The 23749-nt window shown below is 38.7% G+C and overlaps 1 protein-coding gene across 1 annotated transcript; it reads right to left on the bottom strand.

Annotated features, from left to right (window-relative positions):
* Positions 1-420: 420 nt before the first annotated feature.
* LOC127129497 (uncharacterized) lies at positions 421-1611 on the bottom strand. The gene has a single exon (XM_051058666.1). The coding sequence runs from the start codon at positions 1609-1611 to the stop codon at positions 421-423; it is 1191 nt and encodes a 396-aa protein (XP_050914623.1).
* Between the last annotated feature and the right edge of the window lie 22138 nt (positions 1612-23749).

The raw sequence follows: 23749 nt of genomic DNA, 5'->3' as shown, positions 1-23749 counted from the left end.
TATAAAAAGGAATGGAAAGGAACAAAAATTTGAATGCAAATTGCCATTTTATTAATGATAATAAAAAATTTTGTAAGATAAAAGAGGCCTTACAACACGCCAATGTGCCTTGGGCAAAGCAACATAGTTTTGATTAAGAGAATAAAATTACTTTTGAAAAAATTAGGGGATTTCCACAGTCTTCCAGTTCTTTAGTTCTTCATTGGGTGCTGCTTGACGTATCCGGCTAGATACTACCTCTTCATAAGCTTCCTCGTTGATCATTGCCACTTGATCACCAAAGATATGGCCAGCACTGGTGAATGTCTCTTCTACAGAAGGAATTTTCTCCTTATCATGTTGATTACCAGATTCACCCAACGATGGTTCATACCCCAAACTAAACTTATCCCGCTTCTCGCGTACTTCTATCACCTTGCCCTAGCCTTGAGCATTCCCATTTTCTATAGTAGCCTTAGCTCCTTGCCACGAGGCCATTGATGGTTTTGATTTTGGTGACTCAGATGTCTGTTGGACGGTCATTACATTCACCACTTCCAAGATATCCTCTTCACCTCTGATCACAATCCTCTTGTCATTTGTGAAAAATTTTAGCTTTTGGTGTAGGGTGGAAGTTACTGCGCCCGCAAAGTAAATCCATGGTCTTCCAAGTAAACAACTATATCTAGGGTGTATGTCCATGACTTGGAATGTAATAGTGAAGATAGTCGGGCCAATCTTAATTGGTAAGTCAACCTCCCCTATTACTGCTCGTCTTGAGCCATCAAACACTTTTACTATCAGAGTGCTGGGTTTGATGTTCATTCCTTCCAATAGTAGTTTCACCAAAGTGGTTTTTAGCATAACATTCAACGAGGAACCCGTGTCTACTAACACTCTTGACAATATGGTGTCTATGCATCTTAAGGAGATATGCCGAGCTTTGTTATGATTTTTCCCTTCGACCGGCAGTTCATCATCATTAAACCCCAAGAAATTTCCAGTGGTCACACAAGCTATCAAATCATCAAACTGCTCCATTGTTATGTCCTTTGTGATATCCACAACGCTAAGCACCTTCATCAATGAGTCTTTATGTGCTTCTGAGCTGAGTAGTAAGGAAAACATGGAGATTTTTGAAGGTGTTTGATTCAATTGGTCCACTACTTTGTAATCACTCTTCTTTATTATCCTCAGAAATTCCTCTACCTCATCGTGGGTGACTGCAGCCTTAAGAGATAGATGCATTTCTTGCATTTCAAGATTCAGGACAGAGATTTGGACATGAGTAGCAACTTCCTTCCCTTTAGCCTTGGCAGAAGTATCAACGGTCCTCGGTGCAAACATTCGGCCATTGCGCGTCATTCTAGATGGTCCTATGATTAAGGTGACATTTGGTTCATTGATAACCAAAGGTTGGTCTCCCTGCCCCTGCTTAAAATCTCTGGGCTGATATATCCACGACACTGCTTTTTCATCCTCGTATGCGAAGGGTGCTGTAAATTCTATCACCAACAGGGTTATAGGGATTTCTACGTTAACTATGTCGTACAGAATGTCAACCACAACTATTTCTTTCTCTTTCGTGCCTTTGACGCAGCGCTCAATCTGCAATTCACCTTGATCCAACATTCGTTAGATAAATCTCTTCAAATCTTCACTATTTCCTTCATCAGCTAATTCTACCTGGATCAGACCACTCTTCAGTAGTTGTGTACCTAACATTGCGATAGGAGTTTGAATTTCTTCAACTTTCTTGATCAGTTCACCTTTATCACTCTCCTCAATGGCATTGACTGATGCTCCCCCATGTGTTGGCATGGGATTGGTGTTCACGTTCGGGCGTCTTGGAGTGAAGGTAACGACCTTAGCCTCAATTAAATCTTGTACGCGATTCTAGAATGCAAAATAATTTTCCAGGGTATGGCCGGGTGCTCCCATTTGAAACTCACAATGGGCATTGGCATCATATCCGGGTGGATATGGAAAAATGGTTGGCTTCAGCTCTCTTAAGGTCAAAAGTCCCTCTTTTTGCAAGTACGGTAATATATGACTATAAGGCACATGTAAAGGGTCAAGCTGCCTTCGTGGGGGCCATTGCTTGAACTGTCGTTGTGGAACAGTATTCTGTTGTTGACATTGTTATGGAGGTTGTTGTTGATAAACATGTTGTTGTTGTGTTGATTGCTGGTAGGGTATGGGCACCACAACGGTGACTTGGCCATATGAAGTTTGTTGCTTCCCCTTGTAACCCTTAGATATAGCATTTGTTTCACCTTCTCTTTTCTTCTGGAAGCCTCCAGAATACTTTTTCGGTGCATTGGGGGTTGCCGCAGCTCCTTGGATTTTTCCATCCCTTAAGCCTTTTTCTATGCGACCTCCAATTGTCACTAGATGCGCAAAGTTTGACGCTGCACTGCTCACCAATCTATCAAAGAAATGGTCTTTCAGCGTGTCTACAAATATTCCGGTCATTTCTTTCTCTGACAACGGTGGTTCAACCTGAGAAGCCAACTCTCTCCATCGTTTGGCGTATTCTTTAACTGACTCCTTCTCGTTCATGGCCATCCCTTGTAGCTGCATATGGTCGGGTGCCATATCCAGATTGTATTTGTATTGACGGAGGAACGCGTCAGCCATGTCCTCCGAACTTTAGATTCTCCCTTGCTCCAGACTCATGTACCATCTTAGGGATTCCCCACTTAAATTGTCTTGGAAACAGTGTATAAGCAGCTTGTCATTCTCAGTATGGGCAGCCATTTTCCTGAAGTACATCACCAAATGACTTCTCGGACAAGTCTAGCCTTTGTACTTCTCAAAATCAGGAGTTTTAAATTTAGTCGGGATGACCAAATTTGACACCAATCGCATGTTCATGGTTGCAAAACCAAAGATGTTATTACCCTTTATATCTTTGATCTTCTTTTCCAAGGCGCGAAGCCTTCCTGTAGCGGGATCTGGAAGAACTTTAGGCTTTGGTGGATCGGGACATAAAAATCATCGTATGGATCATCTCCTCCCATTTCAAACCCGTACTGAGCATACGCATCAGAAGGCTCTGCACGATCTCCATCTCCTTTGTTTCCTATAGGTATATGAACCAGGCTTTTTTTGGCTTGAGTGAAGCTTTCGTCTTGATTGAACAGTCCCGACGTGCCAATGTGACTGTCGTTCTTCCTTGTTCCAATTTCTTCCTCCACAACCCTTTCTCTTTGGGAAATTGCTAGCATTGTCTCTAGCAGCTGATCCATCTTTTGTTGGATAGCAGTGATGTATGTCCTCATGGTGGCTTGATTAGCCTCGACTTGCTCCAACGTTATCCTGTAGTTGCTTCGTGTCTCGTATCGGTGATGATTAGTCAGCGTTATTGAATAGAGGGTAAAAAGGCTGGGTAAGTTTTTTGAAATGAAATATGTGATGGGGTAGATGCATGCAAATGAAAAAGATGTTTTTTTTTGTTTCCACGAATTTTTTCATATCGGTTGTAGTTTTATTAAGCATTCGAAGAAACATAAAGTCAGGAAATAAAAGTGAGGTCCATCCTCATTCATTCAATTAGTCAAAGCACGAGATACAAAGGAAGAACCGCTCAAACCAATACATCTCAAATACTAAACTTTTGCGAAAGCATAAACTGAATACAAGAAAAAATGGAAAAATCACAATGCAGTCTTTCGGGTTATGAGTTCTTCTAATTCAAACTTGAACCTCTTCACCATTCCCTCGCACATCATAACAAAATTGATCACAGCGGGATGTGTGCCATATTGGTCCAATCCCTCCACTTCCTCTCTCAATCTCCAAGGCATATCTCGGGCCATCCAATTGCAGAATTCCACCAAACTGTTGAGCTTTGCACGGTACCCATCTTTGTCCTTTTGCCATAAATCAATAGTTTTCTTGAATGTATTGGAGTCCACGATAACTTTATCTCTTTCCTTTAGCCATATCACACTGTCTTGATGGAACACTTCGAGTCTATCTTTCCAATGTTGAGTGTATTCTCTGGCATCCTTTGCTTCTTGACATTTCTCGGCCCAAGTCGTAGCTATGACTCGAGAAGCTTCAAGGGATCTTTCCTTAAGTCGGCGCTCATGCTCAACTTGGATCTCAGCATTGTGAAGAGAGATAATGATATTATGTATCTTAGCCTCCAATGCCTCTCTAACTTATTTATTTTCTTCTGTTGCTCGAAGCCACTATTGCTTATTCTTTTGGCATTCTTTCTCAACATGTTTTAACTGCTCTTTGATAGTTTCTAAAAAGAGGTCAGCCCGATCTATGCCCACTTTCACCTTTTTTGTCTTGTGCTCCTTCTTATCGACCTTTTCCTCAGTTGCCTCTAGTTTAGCCTTTTTCCTCTCTAGTTCCCACTTCATCTCATTCCTTTCATTTGAAACTTGCTTGAAGCTGATTTGTAGCTCTTCATTTTCTCGCCTGAGTCTTGCTATAGTAGCTTTTAATGCTTCCACCTCCTCAATGGAGACAGGGATAGGTTCCGGTGGTGGAGGTTGAGTAGGAGGGTCGAGGATGAATGGTAACTTGATCTTTTGACTTCTCTGTGTGACCCATCGATAATAGGGTTTTGCTATCCCCTACAACACCTTTTCCTTTGTCTTGTCCTCAGAAGCGAACTTTGTCCCATGCTTGGATAACTCTTTTCAGCATAACGAGATCCTCCATATCATAGAACACAAAACCTTCTAACAACTAGTCATTTGGCTTGTATGTGATAGGGTAACCCAACTGTCTCACTGCTAAAACTGGATTGTAGTTAATGCACCCCTTTGACCCTATTAAGGGTACATTTGGAAATTCTCCACAACTAGTAATTGCATCTCCCACATTCAAACCATGAGGGTACCAAATAATGGCATTTTCGATGAGCCCTACCAGCTATTGAGACCAGTCATATCCATCCATCCCCTCAATCGTATCAACATCTTTGAACACATGAGAGACAAACCATTGGTAAAGGAGCGGTATGCAACATAACATTAATCATCCATTCTTCTTGAAGCGTAAGTGTAAGGTGTGATAAATATCTGCCAAGAGTGCGGGCACTGGATCTTCGTTCTTAACCTTGACGGCCCAAAACACACTAATAGTTGCCATGTCCACCAACTTCTCCACATTAGGAAATAACACCAATCCCAAAATGAGTAGGCCATAATAGTATCAAGAGCTTCCCACTTCTGGGCATTGGCAAAGTTTTGAGCATTCTTCTCCAAGTACTCTTGAGGAATTCCTTGTACCTTCCCCCAAATTTTGATGTTAGGGGTTAGAACTTCAACTGGAACGTCCAATACTTCTGCCACCTCCTTGGGTTTTGGGATTTGACCCAATCCCTTATAAGGTCCCTTATTTTGCTTAGGGGAGTCCAATATTTTTCCGAATTCCTCAAAAGTAGGGGCCAACTGGAAATCTCTAAAGAGGAAAATTCTGAGTGGTGGATCATAAAACTGGGCTAGTGCGGTAATAGCGTCCTTTTGTACTGGTACAAACCACAAGTGTAGAATCTTCCCATATTTGAGTTTGAATACGTCTCGACGAATATTAGTCAACCCATCTCTGAATGCAATGAACCCCTTTACACATGGTACTTTGGCTTTGATTTGGAATATTTTTCTCTTTCCTGGCTCCATCTATTCTTGAATGCTTAATCAACTGAAAATTTTGAAATTCCCTGAAAATAGAAAGTGTGTAAATGATTTTGTTATGCTCGTAATGAATGCAATATGATGTTTATGCAATGACAGGGATCCAGGTTTCACATACATCACAAGGTAAAACCTATACGGAGGTTATATGTCCTTTACCCCACACATAAAGGATTGCTCCTAGGGTTGCTCGCTTTTAAGACAAGAACTTAGAGTCATGGATCGAGTTCAGTTTTCCATCGCAATAATGGGCTAGCCACTTCGAAATGGAAGTTCTGAATCAATCTACTCTAACTGGGATCTTCGTATTGTTCGAACAGGGTGTAGACCCTTCGGTTCAATACTACACAATCGCCAATCATGAAGACGGACTTCGGTTTAAGATGAGGTTCCTAGAGTCACGGACTATGTTCAAAGTTTCCTCGCAATAATGGGCTAGCCATATTGTGATGGAAATTCCAAACAGATCTACTCTAGGTGGAGTCTTTGTATTGTCCCAGAGAGGTGTATATCCCTCGGTTCAATACTACACAACTTCAGGCTCTAAGTTCTTCTCAAAGCTCGGGTACGGAGCTTATCTCATAACATGTATCAAGCACCATAGACCACCCAAATGTAATAGCAGAATAAATCATATAGCATAAATAGTACAACAAGATATACATAAGCAAATAATGAAGAAAAATAGTATTTTAAACATTCATAGCAAATTGACTAAGTTAGGTTTGAATCTCTCTAGCTTGGAGCTAATTGTTCCCCAGCAGAGTCGCCATCTGTCGCATCTCGAAAAATACGATTCCTCGCGATAGTCGCGGAATTTTTTTTTATGTTCGAACAGAGTCGCCACCGAACTTTATTTATCCCAATGAAGGAAAAGGAAAATATCAATAAAACCTTTGAAAAATAGAATAATCGTCTTCGGAATAATATTTAGGTTCGGGTGTCGATTACACAAAGGGGAAGGTATTAGCACCCCTCGCGTCCGTTGTACTTAACGGGAACCTTTTAGTTTAATTTGCGATTTGAATGTTAGCTGAATGTTGGTGATAAAAATATTGAAAAGAGATGGATGGAAACCTCAGAATGGGGAATAGGGAGGTTTTTTATTAGTGTGCTCGCCAATATCTCGCAATCTCGTGCCTACGTATCCTTATGGCGCAATAAGGAAATCAGAGCATTCGTAGTTCGAGGGCATGGCGTAATATCTCGCAATCTCGTGCCTACGTTTGGTTGGTGTCTTTTAATGAACGGCCGTTTAGATTGCGCTCTAAAGGCTAAACATTGGCTTGTTTACTCTCGGCGGAGGCTGAAGCACTGGTTTGTTGTGCGCGTTAGAAAGGATTAAACAGTTTTCTTTATGAAAAGAGTTAAGTTGTTGGTCGCACGGGGGCGAGAAATTTAATTTAATATGTTTCGTAGTTTGTGAGAAAAATAACAGAATATCGATCAATATGGTGCACATCAATCATTCAATTTATTCGAGGAATAATAAGGCGAACGCCTCTTATTCCCTTTTCGTTCAAGTTATTATTGAAAGCTGTTTACGAAAATCGAATGTGCGCGGTAGTAAGGCGTGCGCCTCCCACTTGCTTATTCTAGGAATAACGAGGCGTGCGCCACCTATTCCTTTATCCAAGTTCATTTAGCGTGTTTTTTAATTTGGAAGTCGATAATTTGAGTAATATGGAGAGCGCCAATCATTCAATTATTCGTGAGATGGCGAGGCGAACGCCTCCCATTCCTTTTCATCCAAAGTTTAAATTAAAAACATTTTTTAGGTATTATATTAATTTAGAAAAATGATTTGGATTTGTAGGATTAAAGTTTTAATTAGACGACAAGAATTCGAGCAATATGGCAAAATCCAATCATCCGAATATTTGAGAGATAGTGAAGCGGACGCTTACCATACTCTTTTTCATCCAAAGTTTAAATTATGAAAATAAAGTCTTTAGAAGTTATAAGTAATTTGGAAAAGTGATTTGAAATTGTAAGATTGTGGTTTTAATCGAATGACAAGAATTCGAGCAATATGACGTGCGCCAATCATTCGAGTACTTGAGAAATAGTGAAGCAAACACTTACTATGTTCTTTTTCATCCAAAGTTTGTGAAAGAAATATTTTTAAGTATTATATTAATTTAGGGAGATGACTTGCATTTGTAAGTTTTTTAGAGTTTTAATTGGGTGACGAAAATTCGATCAATATGGCGAACGCCAATTATTCGAACAATCGAGAGATAATGAAGCGGATGCTCTCTATTCTCCTTTTCATCCAAAACTTAAATTAAAAGTTTGAAGGAATACATTAGTTAGATATTTTGAATTTGAATTCATTTACTAGGTTTTTAGAAAAAATATTTGGTGTAGGACCAAAATCAAATTTTATTTTAGAAAGAAGATGAATTATTCGTTGACATTAATACTAATCCACTATTTAATTAATTGTAATATTCTAACAAGATGAAAATGAATTGAAAATAGTAATCGAAACCGAGCTAATGAATATTTCTACTATTATTATTTAGTCATAGTTATCTTGATATTTTAATTAAAGCACTTAAAAGATAATACATAAATCAAATGAAATAAATCAAAATGTATAAGAAGGAGGTGAAGCCCCCAAAATAACCATCCCAAAAAAAACAAAAGAGAGCCTCAAACAAGACAAGAATTTGTAATGGGCCCTAAGCCCGGACCCCGTGCATTCACTCAATTAGCAAAACGGCAGGCAGTTGTACAGCTGCCCTGCGCATGCATTCATAAATGGCCTTTGGCCTTCCCAACAACATGACACGTGGGAACAATTACTGAAGCCATTAAAGAGGCGCATGGGTTCTCCCTCGGTGCGCGAGATTTGACAGCACCACACTAATGCTTTAAATTGCTTTAATTCACAATAAAAGAGATGAAAAGCAAAGAGACAGAACGGTAAAGCTTCTAGCAGAAGCAATTTTTAAACTTTTTCTCTCTTGCCTCAAAAACCTCCCTCTCTCTCTCTCTACACATCTCAAACGAACAAAACCTTTTTTCCTCAACCTGTAATCCCTTCACCTTCTATCACTAAAACCCTATTTATGCCAAAAAAATGGGACACTCAAATTTCTATAGCCAAAGATGAACACCTCATGGTGTTCTTCGTCAAAGCCTTAGCATAGCCATACCCAAAATGACTTCTGATTTCAACAAGGAAAGCCACGAAAAGAACCACAACTAAACAAACATCACATCCAAACCTAAATCAGAACTTAGAACTTAGATCTATCATCAAATTTTTATGAATCACAACAAAACTTCTTCCGAATCTACAACGATTTGGGTTTGATTCAGACATATCATTAACAAAAACATCAGATCAAACATACAAACGGTGGCTACATGATGTTAGAACTGCCTCAGAGAGGTCGAAATAAAGAGTGAAGGATGTCGTCGGAGCTTTGCGACTCCGGTGAGACTCCGACGAACATTTACCTCGGGTGTGTACGAGCTTTCCTCTTGTTTGCATAGTCTTCGGTCTTCCTTCTTCTTCTCCGTTCTTCTTTATCGATCTGGTGTTGTTTCTATTGTGCAGTGGCTTAGCTCAGTTTACTCGAAGTTCTAACGATGAAATTTGAGTACACTTTGGGTGCTTCGAGCTTTGGTGATCGGGTTTGGGTGAAATCTCAGCAGAGTAACGGCGGTAGTCCAGGCGATTTTTGACCTTCGCCTAAACCCCATTTTATAGAGTTTTGCATGAGGTTCTTTCCGTCCTTATCTTTCATGAGTTGGCCAATGAATCCAGGAATTAGGCTGTTACGAACAAATCCTTCGTAGATTTCGTGTGGTCTTTCACATGAGAGTGGCAAGAAATGAATTTGTTTGTGGTCCCCAAATGCATGGTCTCGTGCTGAATTGTTACCGTTTGTAAAGTACGCATCTGTTGTGGTAAAAATTTAACTTATACTACTGTAAGACCCCAATTTTGTCCCTAAGATCCCTCATGACATCATATCATAGCATTGGAGAGCCTCAAGGATCTTTTAGCATCTTGCCTTCCTTTCCTTTGGGTGGGATATCCCTGTGAGTGATTTTGGATCACCAGGCGATTCTTGCATTGTGTATCATTGCTTTTCTTGTTTAATCACTAACCAAAAAGTACAAAAATATGTCATCTAACATTTGTTTTGTAGTCTAAGCAGCCACATTTCAAGGCAAGTCAAGGTTTTCCTCTGAGCAAGAGCAGATGGTATTTTCTTGGTATGAGGACCACATGGCATTACATTGAGCTTATATGAGCTAGAGGTTCACTTTGGAGCAAATCCCCCAAGAGGTTGAGGCTCAAATTCATCAGTCATTGCTAAGACCATCTGAGGACCATATGATCAACTGTACAGTCAATTGAAGGCTTGGAGGTGTGGGAAATGATCTGAGACATCCCATTCATGTTCAAACAAGGCTTATTCATCATGTCAAACATCTACCTTGAAGATTTTTAAGTCAAATCAAAAGTTTCCCAAAATGGAAAGTGACCTATAATTTCAAGTTTCCAAAAAAGGCAAGTTTTTAGTCCACATTCAACTTGACTTTCCAACATCAAAGAAGCTTCAAATGAACTTTTGGTCAACATGAAAGTTGAATATCTTTCTCTCCCATTTCCAAAAAGTCCAACATCATGAGCATCTAATGAATGGTTGAGAAGTTATGATCCAATGATTGCAATGTGTACATGGAGGTTCAACAAGCCATAACTTTTGATCCAAAGCTCCAAATTGAGTCCCCCTTTTTGCATTATGCTTGTCATGACATATATTTTCCAAATACAACATTACATTGCATGAAATTTACTCACATGATCATTTGTTCATGCATGTTCATTTTGGAGGGAAAATGGAGAATTTAAATTCTATTGATCATACATGAAAAATACCATTGCCATTGTGTTCCTTGGTTGATTTTAAGAGCATTTGAGCCATGCATGTGCACTGTTCACGTGCAAATTCTCCATGCACCACACACTTTTCCAATTTGGTCATACACCTCATTTTCTCTTAATCTCAATTAACCAATGCAAATTTTGATTAGCAAGGTGATTAGGACAGAGTATAAATGCTAAATCCTAACAGAATTCTAAAAAATCAGATTCTAGATCTAGATTTTTCACTTCCCTCTCAAATTTCTCTCTCTTCAAATTTTCAAAATTCTGCATCTAATTCATCAAAACTCTTGTAGAATCGTGTTCATCATGTGTCAATGAGTAGGATTTGGATATTCATTTGAAGAATTGGAGCCAAGATCAAGCTGCACAAGATCAAGAACATGAAGATGGAAGTTGCAATTTGAACTAGATCCAGGCCGTGGCAAGCATCAATTCACACATAAAGCTTCAAGTCATCAATATAGGAGTGGATCTGGATCATTTGAGCACTTGAATCCACTGTTTTCATCCACTGCTCTTCAAGAAGGTTGGATTTCGAACCTCATGTTTCTTCAATTTATGCACATGATATTGTAGATCTTTTCATGCTGATTATCCTGATATAAGTAGAATTTGAAATGGATGAATATTGAGTGAGTTATGCTGAGTGGAAGTTTTGAGTGCAATAATGTTTCTCTTAGATTCGTGTTCTACATTGAATAAGTTTTCGATTGATATAAAATATGCTGGATTGTGGAAATTTTTTGGATGAAGTTACTGTAGCGCTGCCGGTCTCAACGAAGAAGATGGTGGAAACCACCGTCCTCCACCGCGCATGAACAGTGCTTAGGGTTTGCTGGTTCAAACGCGTCGTTTCACTGTTAGCGCGCCCATAGCCTTTGCGTCTTGTGTTCGAGTCCGTTCCATGACATTTCTAAAAATCCATTTATTTTTACCATGCCTTAAGCGCTGCGTTTTGATGCTAAGCGCTTGCAACCTGAGTGTCCATGGTTCGATTCCTGGCCATGTCAATTGTGATTTTATTTTTTTCATGCGCCTTTGAGACTTCACTGTCCTGAGTTTAACACTTGGCTGTAGCATATTTTCAAACTTTATCAAATTATTTCCATTTCCTTCCACTTTTTGACATGCATTTATTTGATATTTCATTTTTGTTCATTCAAATTCAAAAATTCATAAAAAATAGAATACTAATCCAAATTAATCCAAAAATTTTTCCATATGATCATTTGAATGTCTATTATTTTGTGATGCTGATTTCTTGATTTTATCATTTCTAGATTTTTAATTGTGCTGGCTTATTTGAACATGATGCAAAATGTGACATGTTGTACTAATTCTCATGTGAAATGCTCATTGTTTGGCCAATTGCTTTGAAATTTGATATGCTGATTCCTAACATGTTACATGATATTTGAGCTTTTGTTTGGCATTTTTAGCATTTTCCATCTCTGTTTGGGACACATGAATGTATGGTGTGACAATGTGTGTCACACAATTTGATGTTGCTCTTGTTCATTTTCATATACATGTCAATTGAGCTTTTCTGATTCCAATATTTTGCATGATGCTTGTGTTTAACATGTTGTGTGCACATAAAAAATTTCCATGGTTATTTGATTCATTTCTGTTTTAATATGGAATTTCTACTCTTAATGTCCAATTGTGTGCTTTGTAATTGCCTTTGACTTATTTTGTGCTTTAGACGGCTTTGCTTATTGATTTGGATTTGATCCTTTTTAGGATATGTTCTTACTTGATTAAATATGCTTCATGTTGAATATCAACTTCTGTTTTGACTTTTTGCTTTGCCTTTGACCCTAGTCTTTGCACTAGTGGTTTGTACTCACCTTTTGAGCTTTGCATTTCGGGTTCAAGCAATTAGCTCTAATGATTGATGTGCTCTCATTACTTGATATGCAAGTTACTTTGGTTAACTAACTTTGATTGTGTTGTAGGTCCTTTGGTGGTGAACTCACTTGATTGATTGCCTTTTAGGACTTGCTTTGTGTACATATGGGAATGTCTTACTGTTGTTGACTGTTTGGTTGTTTGTCTGAATATCCTACTGATTGTTTAGCTTTCATACAGGTACATTAGCCGCTTTTTGCACATTACTTGAGCTTTGCTTTGCTTGTGGTTGGTATACCACTTAGGTAATCTCTCTAACTCCATGTAGTCTGGAAGCCCTGTCGTTTCTTTTGGCAGGCATTTGGTTGAAGTCCTCCTTAAGAGGCAATGTTTGTGATTGTTTATATTTGTGTAAAGACCTCCTTGTCGAGGCATGTTACTTAAGACCTCCTAAGTGAAGAGGCAATTGGCAGATAGAAGGGATTAGTAATCAATCCCCTGCTAATCGTTTGAGTCGTTCATTATGCTCGCACTACGTGCTGAAGCTGTTGAACCTAGCCCAAGATCATTGTATATGGATTCAGTCAAGTGGAATAGAGTCCCTTATTCTGGACTCCCATGTCTTCTTTGATTCAAGCTCACCCAGGCCAGTGGTTAAGAGCATCTCAACACCCATAACAGTATTGGCTTGTTTGTCAAGGTTGATATGACCCCTTGACTAAAGCCCAACTTTGCTTGAGCTTCTTGGTTGTGTATAGAGTGTGATACTTGATTGCTTGTTTGCTTATTTGTGCATCTTTCACATATTTGCTCCGCATGCATTTTTGTTTCTTTTGTGGAGTCAGATGTAAGACCATTGATTGGCTATCTGTTTCCTGTTCCTTTTGTGGAGTTAGATGTAAGACCATTGATTGGCTATCTCTTTCCCATGTTGCTTTATGGAGTTGGACGTAAGACCATTTATTGGCACTCCGTTTCCCATCTCGTTTCGGAGTTGGATGTAAGACCATTTATTGGCACTCCATTTCCAGTTTTGTTGCTCCTTTGAGCTTGCTTATTTGTTTATGCTTTGTTTTGCTTAATTCCAAAGGAACTTACTTGGATCATTTCTATGATCTTGAGAAAGGAATTCCTGCTTGTGGCCTTGTCCCTTATCCACCACCTATTGCTTGCTTAACCTTGATCTCTTTTTCATCCTTAAACCAAAAAAACCAAAATTGTGCAAACATCAGATTCTTTTTCAAATTAGAAACCTAGGCCATACGCCTTTGACTTTTCAAAAATCTTTTCATTAATACTCATTGTAAATGAACTCTAATTCAAACGTTGACTTCATTTTGTGAACACTTCTAATTGGTTAATTCAACCCACTCAATTGTATTTTGTGGCCCTTGTCCACTTCTTAATCAAATTTTCATGCATTAGCCATAGATCTGAATTATCTTAGTGGTTGATGTGAATCTCACCTTTGTCCTTAGTGATTGAATTGTAAGACTTTCATGCTTATTATAGGGCATAATCCCTCACTAGCATGTCGAAGCTGTTCTCACATGGTGGACTTGTGGTTGTATAGGTCGAGTTTTCTCCCTTTGATAATGAAAGACCTTAGGGCTTTTGTTAAAAATCAATCCACTCATTTTTTGGAAATCTTTTACCCGAACTACGGGGTTTTGATCCTTATCTTTCATGAGAAGGTACGTAGGCAATGGGTTCATCCATCCAAACACAAAAATAACTAACTTGTACATTCTTCTCTCATCTCTTCAATCAATGTTTGCACAAAATAATTTCATAAACAATAATTTTACAACAAGTTTTGAAAAGAGGTTCCCTAGGAGTACCTAGGATGTTGTGGGTGCCTAACACCTTCCCACAACATAATTACTCCCTTACCCAGATCTCTGTACCTCTTTTATTAGTTTTCTTTGCAAAACTTCTTAGGCTTTTGTTCGCTTTCTAGCCATTCCTTTGGATAAATAGAAGTGCGGTGGCAACTCTACTTTGTATGCTTTGCTTTTGATTTAGTCAATAAATCTAAAGGTAACGAATACACCGCTACAACTGCTGCGAAAATAAAATCCAAAAAATGACGTATGACTTTGATTATTTTGAAAAAACACTTCTTGATGCTTAGCGTTTACAACAGAAACATTGTTGTATTATGTTGGTGTATGTGAAATATGTAAGTATGATGGAATTTTAGGATTGTAGACTATAGTGTAATCAATCTTCTTTGTTGCTCAATTTGGATTTGAAACTTCCTTCATACGCACAATTCATGTCGCGGTTGGATCTTTAAAGATGGTTATGGAAGTGTATAATGGTAATGTTTTGGAAGTTCAAGAATTGGTTCACATTACATGGTCTGTTTGGTTCTGATGCAGGTTTTGGTTAATGCTCATTCTGCCATTGGTTTAAGTGACATAACCATGTTTTAGGTTCATGTTATGCATTTCTAGGTTTCCCCTATGTACTGCACTTTAGCCTTATGGTTGTTAGTACTGATTGTGACTCAAAATGTATCATAACTAGGATTTCATCTACATGTATCATGACATTGTTGTTCCCACTTCGTTCTTGCTCTTCTCACGTTTTGCTTTTCTTGCAGGTTATACACATAATGTTCAGACATTTGTGGCATTTAAGATCGAATTTCGAAGCATGCACCTGCCAATGGCCTAACATAATGGGACTTTTAAAGATATGCTTAGGATGGGGAATTTGGTTCGTATCTTCTTAGAGTGACCTGAAGAAAGGAGCGCAAGGAATTTCCATGGTTAGATGACAAGTTGTTTCAAGCTTAAACATTTTCCTTTGACATGTAATTATGCCTTTGGATCTTAGGCTAGGACTTGTGAAGTTCTGTCAATGAAAATTGTAATTTATCCCTTTTTATCAACGGAATTCAGCACTATCGTGCACATGAAAGAAAATGTCTTTGTAAATCCGAATTAATGATTCCAAGTGGCTTTATTACGAAGTCCATGGGAAATGTTTCACTTTCCTTCCTTCAGGGATTAACATTTAAACATAAGTTCTTATGAAAACTCTCAAATCAGGACAAAAACACACATGTCCTAGGTCCTCCATTGTTAGTTCTTTTGATATTGGCCAATGTGAGCTTGAAAGATATATGTTCAATACAAATGTTTCCCATGAGATGTAATGCACCAATCTTAGAAACCAAACAAAAAGATTTAAATGACAAACATGCAATCCTCACTCGCAAACTGCATGATGTTTAATATGCCCTTAAGTCAGACGTAAGCTCTCAAGGCGACTTAAAAAAGAAGTGAACCACATCACGGATTTTGATGATATGCGCCATAATTAATGGATTACCAACAAACCATTGATGTGTTCTACGCTTAACAACGACCAAACGAACCCTGATAATGATTAAACCATTTCTAAACAAGTATACACCAATTTAGTGACTCACTTGATCTCTGGATATATGCAGAATGAACTTCTTACTTGTTAGAGACTCTTGATGCATTATGGGCTCCTAGGTGTGGTATGGCCCAATCCATAATGCAAAGAGATATGGGGGTTACGTTTCGATGCCTAGTAAAACCTTAATTTTAAGGTGATGACCAAAAGAGAGACAAAAGAAAATAATCTCCTTTTCTAGTGAAGTCTTCAAACCTTTAGCGCATCTATCATGCTTTATGGTCATGAACAAACTGAAAGCTTCAAAACAACCCGGACAAAATTGGGGTATGATAAAGGGGAATACCTATCCACTCAGTCATCTTGTCATGTATGCTAGAAAAGTTTCGACACAAACTGATAATGATCAGTTACATATTCATTATTTCCAAGACAGTCTAATTGGTGTCGCTCTGAGGTGACACATGGGTTTGGATAGTGCGAGTGTCTGCACATTCAACGATTTGGGTGAAGCATTTGTAAAGCAATACAAGTATAATGTGGATATGACGCCTGATAGGGACCAACTTCGGTCATTGTTTCAGAAGGACAAAGAGACGTTCAAGGAATATGCCTAGCGATGGAGAGAACTTGCCGCTCAGATTACCCCTCCTTTAGAAGAAAAGGAGATGACCAAGATTTTTCTCAAGACCCTGAGCTCATTTTACTATGAGTGGATGATTTCCAGTGCCCCTAGTGATTTTACCGAGATGGTAAACATGGGGATGAGGTTAGAGGAAGGTGTCCGAGAAGGACGGTTGTCTAAAGAGGAGGTTTCATCTAGCAAGAAGTATGGCAGTGGGTTTTCCAAAAAGAAAGAAGGAGAGACTAATGCAATATCGAGTGGGAGGCAGAGGAGGCATCATGTTAGAAGGAATCCACAACCCCGTCAACACCATCATCAAGTATCATCTATTATTCTGGTATTTTCTAACAATCAATCAACACTAATTCAACAACAACGTCAACAACAGCCACCACAAAGAACAAACACCAACAATCATCAACACTAACAAAATTTTAAGAGGAAGAAGGTCTCTTTTGACCCAATTCCTATGACTTATGCTGAACTGTATCCATCTTTTGTTCTCAAGAACCTTTTGCAACCAAGAAATCCGCCACAGATTCTTGAACCACTTCCATGGTGGTATAAATCGGAACTTCGATGTGCCTTTCACCAAAGAGCTCCCGGTCATGATATCGAGAATTGCTACCCCCTGAAGCATGAAGTACAAAAGCTGGTAAAGAGTGGGATGGTGTCCTTTAAAGACCGCGCACCTAATGTCAAAGTTAATCCACCTCCTGCTCATGGTAACTCTTCCATCAATATGGTGGATGGATGTCCTAGGTAGTTCAAGGTATTTGATGTCCACTTCATTATAAGGTCCTTGATGATGATACACAAGGATATCTATTTGGTAAGTGATTGTGAGCATGACCATGATGGTTGTGCAATTTGCAGTGTCAATTCCCGAGGTTCAATGGTTGTGAAGAGAGACATCCAGAGGTTGATGGATGAGGGTATGATTCAGATTCTCCAGTCCCGTCACTTAGGTGATGATGTGAATGTCATAGTTCCAGTGTTCAAGACACCAGAGAGAGTGGTGATTCAATTTGACAAAGCAGCAGTAATAGTGTCAGTAACAAATCGGTATCATCGTTGGTAATACGGTTAGTGGGTCCAGTCTCGTATGCATCCAATAAGGTTGTTTCGTATCAGTATAATGCAACTATCTTAGAGAATGGCTAAGAGGTTCCTTTGCCTACGACTAGCTCTGTTGTGAGCATAGCTGATGTTATGAAGGTGACCCGTAGTGGTCGAGTTTTTGGGCCAGTGTTCCCAAAGAATGTAGAAGATTGTTCAGTTAGTAAGAAGCTGGAAGTACCTTAGTTGATCCAACTAGTGCTCCAAGGTGTCAGTCTGGTGAATCCAGTGGTTTGAAGTCTAGTGATGATGATGAGGTATTCCATTTGATCAAGAAAAGTGAATTCAATATGGTAGAGCAGCTGCTCCAAACTCCTTCCAAGATTTCAGTGTTGTCTCTTCTTATGAACTCTGAATCGCATAGAGAAGTATTGCAAAAGGTATTGGAATAAGCGTATGTTGAGCATGATGTTACAGTGATTCAGTTTGATCATATTGTGACTAACATCACTTCCTACAACAATTTGAGTTTCTGTGATGAGAAACCTCCTGAGGAAGGTAGAAACCACAATCTAGTGTTGCACATTTCAATGAACTGCAAGTAAGATGCTCTGTCGAATGTGTTGGTTGATACCGGTTCTTATTTGAATGTACTCCCAAAGTCTACTCTGTCAAGATTGTCGTAATAAGGAGCTCCAATGAGGTATAGTGGCATGATCGTCAAAGCTTTGGATGGTTCTCGCAAAACTGTGATCGGTGAAGTGGACCTTCCTGTGAAGATAGGTCCGAGTGATTTCCAAATTACTTTCCAAGTAATGGATATCCATCCGGCCTATAGCTGCTTATTAGGAAGGCCATGGATACATGAGGTGGGAGAAGTTACGTCAACTTTGCACCAGAAATTAAAGTTTATCAAGAATGGAAAGCTGGTTATCGTCGATGGGGAGAAGGCTTTCTTGGTAAGCCACCTGTCGTCTTTCTCTTATGTATAAGGTGAGGATGAGATTGGAAGTACGTTCCAAGCTCTATCTATTGTAGAAGAAAAGAGAGTTGGGGCACCTATGTCCTTTTTCAAAGACGCGCAGAAGGTTGTTGCGGATGGTAGTTCAGATCAGTGGGGCCAGATGGTAGAGGTCACCGACAACAGGAGCAGAGCTGGTTTGGGATTCCAATGAGGTTCATCAGAATCTAGAGCTGAAGATGTGAAACCCAGTTTCTGTAGCGGATGGTTCATTCATGGTAATGAACAACACTTAGCTGTCGTGATCGAGGGTGATGAAGATGAAGACTGCACCAATTTTGTGACGCATGGAAAAACTTGCGACAATTGGACTGCTGTTGATGTTCCCATTATTGTGCATCGATCTAAGTAATTGATTTTATTTGTTTTTGAAAATCCTTGTCCTATGCCTAAGGGAGAAGTGAAGATTTTTTGGGCATTTTCAAATTCGATCATCAATAAAATATAATTCTATTCATCCATATCTATGATGTTTTATTTTTACTTTTTTGCTTTATTCTGAAAATGGTAATCACAAAAAACATAAATCAATAAATATAATTGTCCATATGCATAATGTTTGGTCACAATTCACTTCTCTAAAATCAAAATATCAAATCATTATGTAGGTTGGTTTATAAACCCATTGTATACAATGATCCTACTCCTTCTCCAAGTTTTGAATTCCTTGTGTTTGAGGCCGAGGAAGGAAGTGATGAAGAAGTATCTGATGAATTGTCTCGTTTACTTGAGCACGAGGAAAAAGCCATTCAACCATTTGAAGAGCAGATTGAGTTAGTCAACTTGGGTTCTGAGGATGATGTGAAGGAAGTCAAGATTGGGTCTCGACTGTGTCCAGAGGTTAAGAAGGGGTTAATTGATCTTCTTCGAGAGTATTCAGATGTGCTTACCTGGTCCTATCAAGACATGTCTAGTTTGGATTCTAAGATTGTGGAGCATAGATTGCGGTTGAAGCCAGAATGCATGCTAGTCAAGCAAAAGTTGAGGAGGACTCGTCCTGATATGGCAGTGAAGATCAAAGAGGAAGTGTAGAAGCAGATTGATGTTGGTTTCCTTGTTACCGCTGAGTATCCGTAGTGGGTGGCCAATATTATGCTTGTTCCGAAGAAGGATGGAAAAGCCCGTATGTGTGTTGATTATAGATATTTGAATAAAGCCAGTCTGAAAGCTAATTTCCCTCGGCTACACATTGATATGCTGGTAGACAATACAGCTAAGTTCAAAGTAATTTCGTTTATGGACGGATTTTTCGGATAGAACCAAATCAAGATGGCACCCGAAGATATGGAGAAGACCAAATTCATTACACCTTGGGGAACATTCTGTTATAGATTGATGCCTTTCGGTTTAAAGAATGTTGGTATAACTTACCAAAGAGAAATGACTACTCTTTTTCATGATATGATACATAAATAGATTGAACTCTATGTTGATGATATGATTGCTAACTCTATTGATGAAGATGAACATGTTAAGCATTTGTTCATACACCTCATTTGTTCACGTGCAAATTCTCCATGCACCACACACTTTTCCAATTTGGTCATACACCTCATTTTCTCTTAATCTCAATTAACCAATGCAAATTTTGATTAGCAAGGTGATTAGGACAGAGTATAAATGCTAAATCCTAACAGAATTCTAAAAAATCAGAGTCTAGATCTAGATTTTTCACTTCCCTCTCAAATTTCTCTCTCTTCAAATTTTCAAAATTCTGCATCTAATTCATCAAAATTCTTGTAGAATCGTGTTCATCATGTGTCATTGAGTAGGATTTGGATATTGATTTGAAGAATTGGAGTCAAGATCAAGCCGCACAAGCTCAAGAACATGAAGATGGAAGTTGCAATTTGAACTAGATCCAGGCCGTGGCAAGCATCAATTCACACATAAAGCTTCAAGTCATCAATATAGGAGTGGATCTGGATCGTTTGAGCACTTGAATCCACTATTTTCATCCACTGCTCTTCAAGAAGGTTGGATTTTGAACCTCATGTTTCTTCAATTTATGCACATGATATTGTAGATCTTTTCATGCTGATTATCCTGATATAAGTAGAATTTGAAATGGATGAATATTGAGTGAGTTATGCTGAGTGGAAGTTTTGAGTGCAATAATGTTTCTCTTCGATTCGCTCTTGTTAGGAAGAATTAGGATTAGATAATGTTAGATTCGTGTTCTACATTGAATAAGCTTTCGATTGATATAAAATATGCTGGATTCTGGAAAAAATTTGGATGAAGTTACTGTAGCGCTGCCGGTCTCAACGAAGAAGACGGTGGAAACCACCGTCCTCCACCGCGCATGAACAGTGCATAGGGTTTGCTGGTTCAAACGCGTCGTTACGCTGTTAGCGCGCCCATAGCCTTTGCGTCTTGTGTTCGAGTCCGTTCCATGACATTTCTAAAAATCCATTTATTTTTACCATGCCTTAAGCGCTGCGTTTTGATGCTAAGCGCTTGCAACCTGAGTGTCCATGGTTCGATTCCTGGCCGTGTCAATTGTGATTTTATTTTATTCATGCGCCTTTGAGACTTCACTGTCCTGAGTTCAACACTTGGCTGTAGCATATTTTCAAACTTTATCAAATCATTTCCATTTCCCTCCACTTTTTGACATGCATTTATTTGATATTTCATTTTTGTTCATTCAAATTCAAAAATTCATAAAAAATAGAATACTAGTCCAAATTAATCCAAAAAATTTTCCACATGATCATTTGAATGTCTATTATTTTGTGATGCTGATTTCTTGATTTTATCATTTCTAGATTTTTAATTGTGCTGGCTTATTTGAACATGATGCAAAATGTGACATGTTGTACCAATTCTCTTGTGAAATGCTCATTATTTGGCCAATTGCTTTGAAATCTGATATGCTGATTCCTAACATGTTACATGATATTTGAGCTTTTGTTTGGCATTTTTAGCATTTTCCATCTCTGTTTGGGACACATGAATGTATGGTGTGACAATGTGTGTCACACAATTTGATGTTGCTCTTGTTCATTTTCATATACATGTCAATTGAGCTTTTCTGATTCCAATATTTTGCATGATGCTTGTGTTTAACATGTTGTGTGCACATAAAAATTTCCATGGTTATTTGGTTCATTTCTGTTTTAATATGGAATTTCTACTCGTAATGTCCAATTGTGTGCTTTGTAATTGCCTTTGCCTTTTTTTGTGCTTTAGATGGCTTTGCTTATTGATTTGGATTTGATCCTTTTTAGGATATGTTCTTACTTGATTAAATATGCTTCATGTTGAATATCAACTTCTGTTTTGACTTTTTGCTCTGCCTTTGACCCTAGTCTTTGCACTAGTGGTTTGTACTCACCTTTTGAGCTTTGCATTTCAGTATCAAGCAATTAGCTCTAATGATTGATGTGCTCTCATTACTTGATATGCAAGTTACTTTGGTTAACTAACTTTGATTGTGTTGTAGGTCCTTTGGTGGTGAACTCACTTGATTGATTGCCTTTTAGGACTTGCTTTGTGTAATATGGGAATGTCTTACTGTTGTTGACTGTTTAGTTGTTTGTCTGAATATCCTACTGATTGTTTAGCTTTCATACAGGTACATTAGCCGGTTTTTGCACATTACTTGAGCTTTGCTTTGCTTGTGGTTGGTATACCACTTAGGTAATCTCTCTAACTCCATGTAGTCTGGAAGCCCTGTCGTTTCTTTTGGCAGGCATTTGGTTGAAGTCCTCCTTAAGAGGCAATGTCTGTGATTGTTTATATTTGTGCTAAAGACCTCCTTGTCGAGGCATGTTACTTAAGACCTCCTAAGTGAAGAGGCAATTGGCAGATAGAAGGGATTAGTAATCAATCCCCTGCTAATCGTTTGAGTCGTTCATTATGCTCGCACTACGTGCTGAAGCTGTTGAACCTAGCCCAAGATCATTGTATATGGAGTCAGTCAAGTGGAATAGAGTCCCTTATTCTGGACTCCCATGTCTTCTTTGATTCAAGCTCACCCAGGCCAGGGTTAAGAGCTATGAGGTCTAATCCTCATTTACCTTTCATCTGCCCACCCTGACGGTCAATGTCAGTGGTTAAGAGCATCTCAACACCAATAACAGTATTGGCTTGTTTGTCAAGGTTGATATGACCCCTTGACTAAAGCCCAACTTTGCTTGAGCCTCTTGGTTGTGTATAGAGTGTGATACTTGATTGCTTGTTTGCTTATTTGTGCATCTTTCACATATTTGCTCCGCATGCATTTTTGTTTCTTTTGTGGAGTCAGATGTAAGACCTTTGATTGGCCATATGTTTCCTGTTCCTTTTGTGGAGTTAGATGTAAGACCATTGATTGGCTATCTCTTTCCCATGTTGCTTTGTGGAGTTGGACGTAAGACCATTTATTGGCACTCCGTTTCCCATCTCGTTTAGGAGTTGGATGTAAGACCATTTATTGGCACTCCATTTCCAGTTTTGTTGCTCCTTTGAGCTTGCTTATTTGTTTATGCTTTGTTTTGCTTAATTCCAAAGGAACTTACTTGGATCATTTCTATGATCTTGAGAAAGGAATTCCTGCTTGTGGCCTTGTCCCTTATCCACCACCTATTGCTTGCTTAACCTTGATCTCTCTTTCATCCTTAAACCAAAAAAAACCAAAATTGTGCAAACATCAGATTCTTTTTCAAATTAGAAACCTAGGCCATACGCCTTTGACTTTTCAAAAATCTTTTCATTAATACTCATTGTAAATGAACTCTAATTCAAACGTTGACTTCATTTTGTGAACACTTCTAATTGGTTAATTCAACCCACTCAATTGTATTTTGTGGCCCTTGTCCACTTCTTAATCAAATTTTCATGCATTAGCCATAGATCTGAATTATCTTAGTGGTTGATGTGAATCTCACCTTTGTCCTTAGTGATTGAATTGTAAGACTTCCATGCTTATTATAGGGCATAATCCCTCACTAGCATGTCGAACCTGTTCTCACATGGTGGACTTGTGGTTGTATAGGTCGAGTTTTCTCCCTTTGATAATGAAAGACCTTAGGGCTTTTGTAAAAAATCAATCCACTCACTTTTTGGAAATCTTTTACCCGAACTAAGGGGTTTTGATCCTTATCTTTCATGAGAAGGTACGTAGGCAATGGGTTCATCCATCCAAACACAAAAATAACTAACTTGTACATTCTTCTCTCATCTCTTCAATCAATGTTTGCACAAAATAATTTCATAAACAATAATTTTACAACAAGTTGTGAAAAAAGGTTCCCTAGGAG

The sequence above is a fragment of the Lathyrus oleraceus genome, chromosome 3 (genome assembly GCF_024323335.1).
Source record: "Lathyrus oleraceus cultivar Zhongwan6 chromosome 3, CAAS_Psat_ZW6_1.0, whole genome shotgun sequence".
Lineage (NCBI taxonomy): Eukaryota > Viridiplantae > Streptophyta > Magnoliopsida > Fabales > Fabaceae > Lathyrus > Lathyrus oleraceus.
Note: the sequence above shows the minus strand (reverse complement) of the source record. Positions and strands in the feature narration are given on the sequence as shown.

Coding starts and splice junctions, on each gene's coding strand:
- LOC127129497 (XM_051058666.1), bottom strand. CDS start 1,611: ATGTTGGATCAAGGTGAATTGCAGATTGAGCGCTGCGTCAAAGGCACG.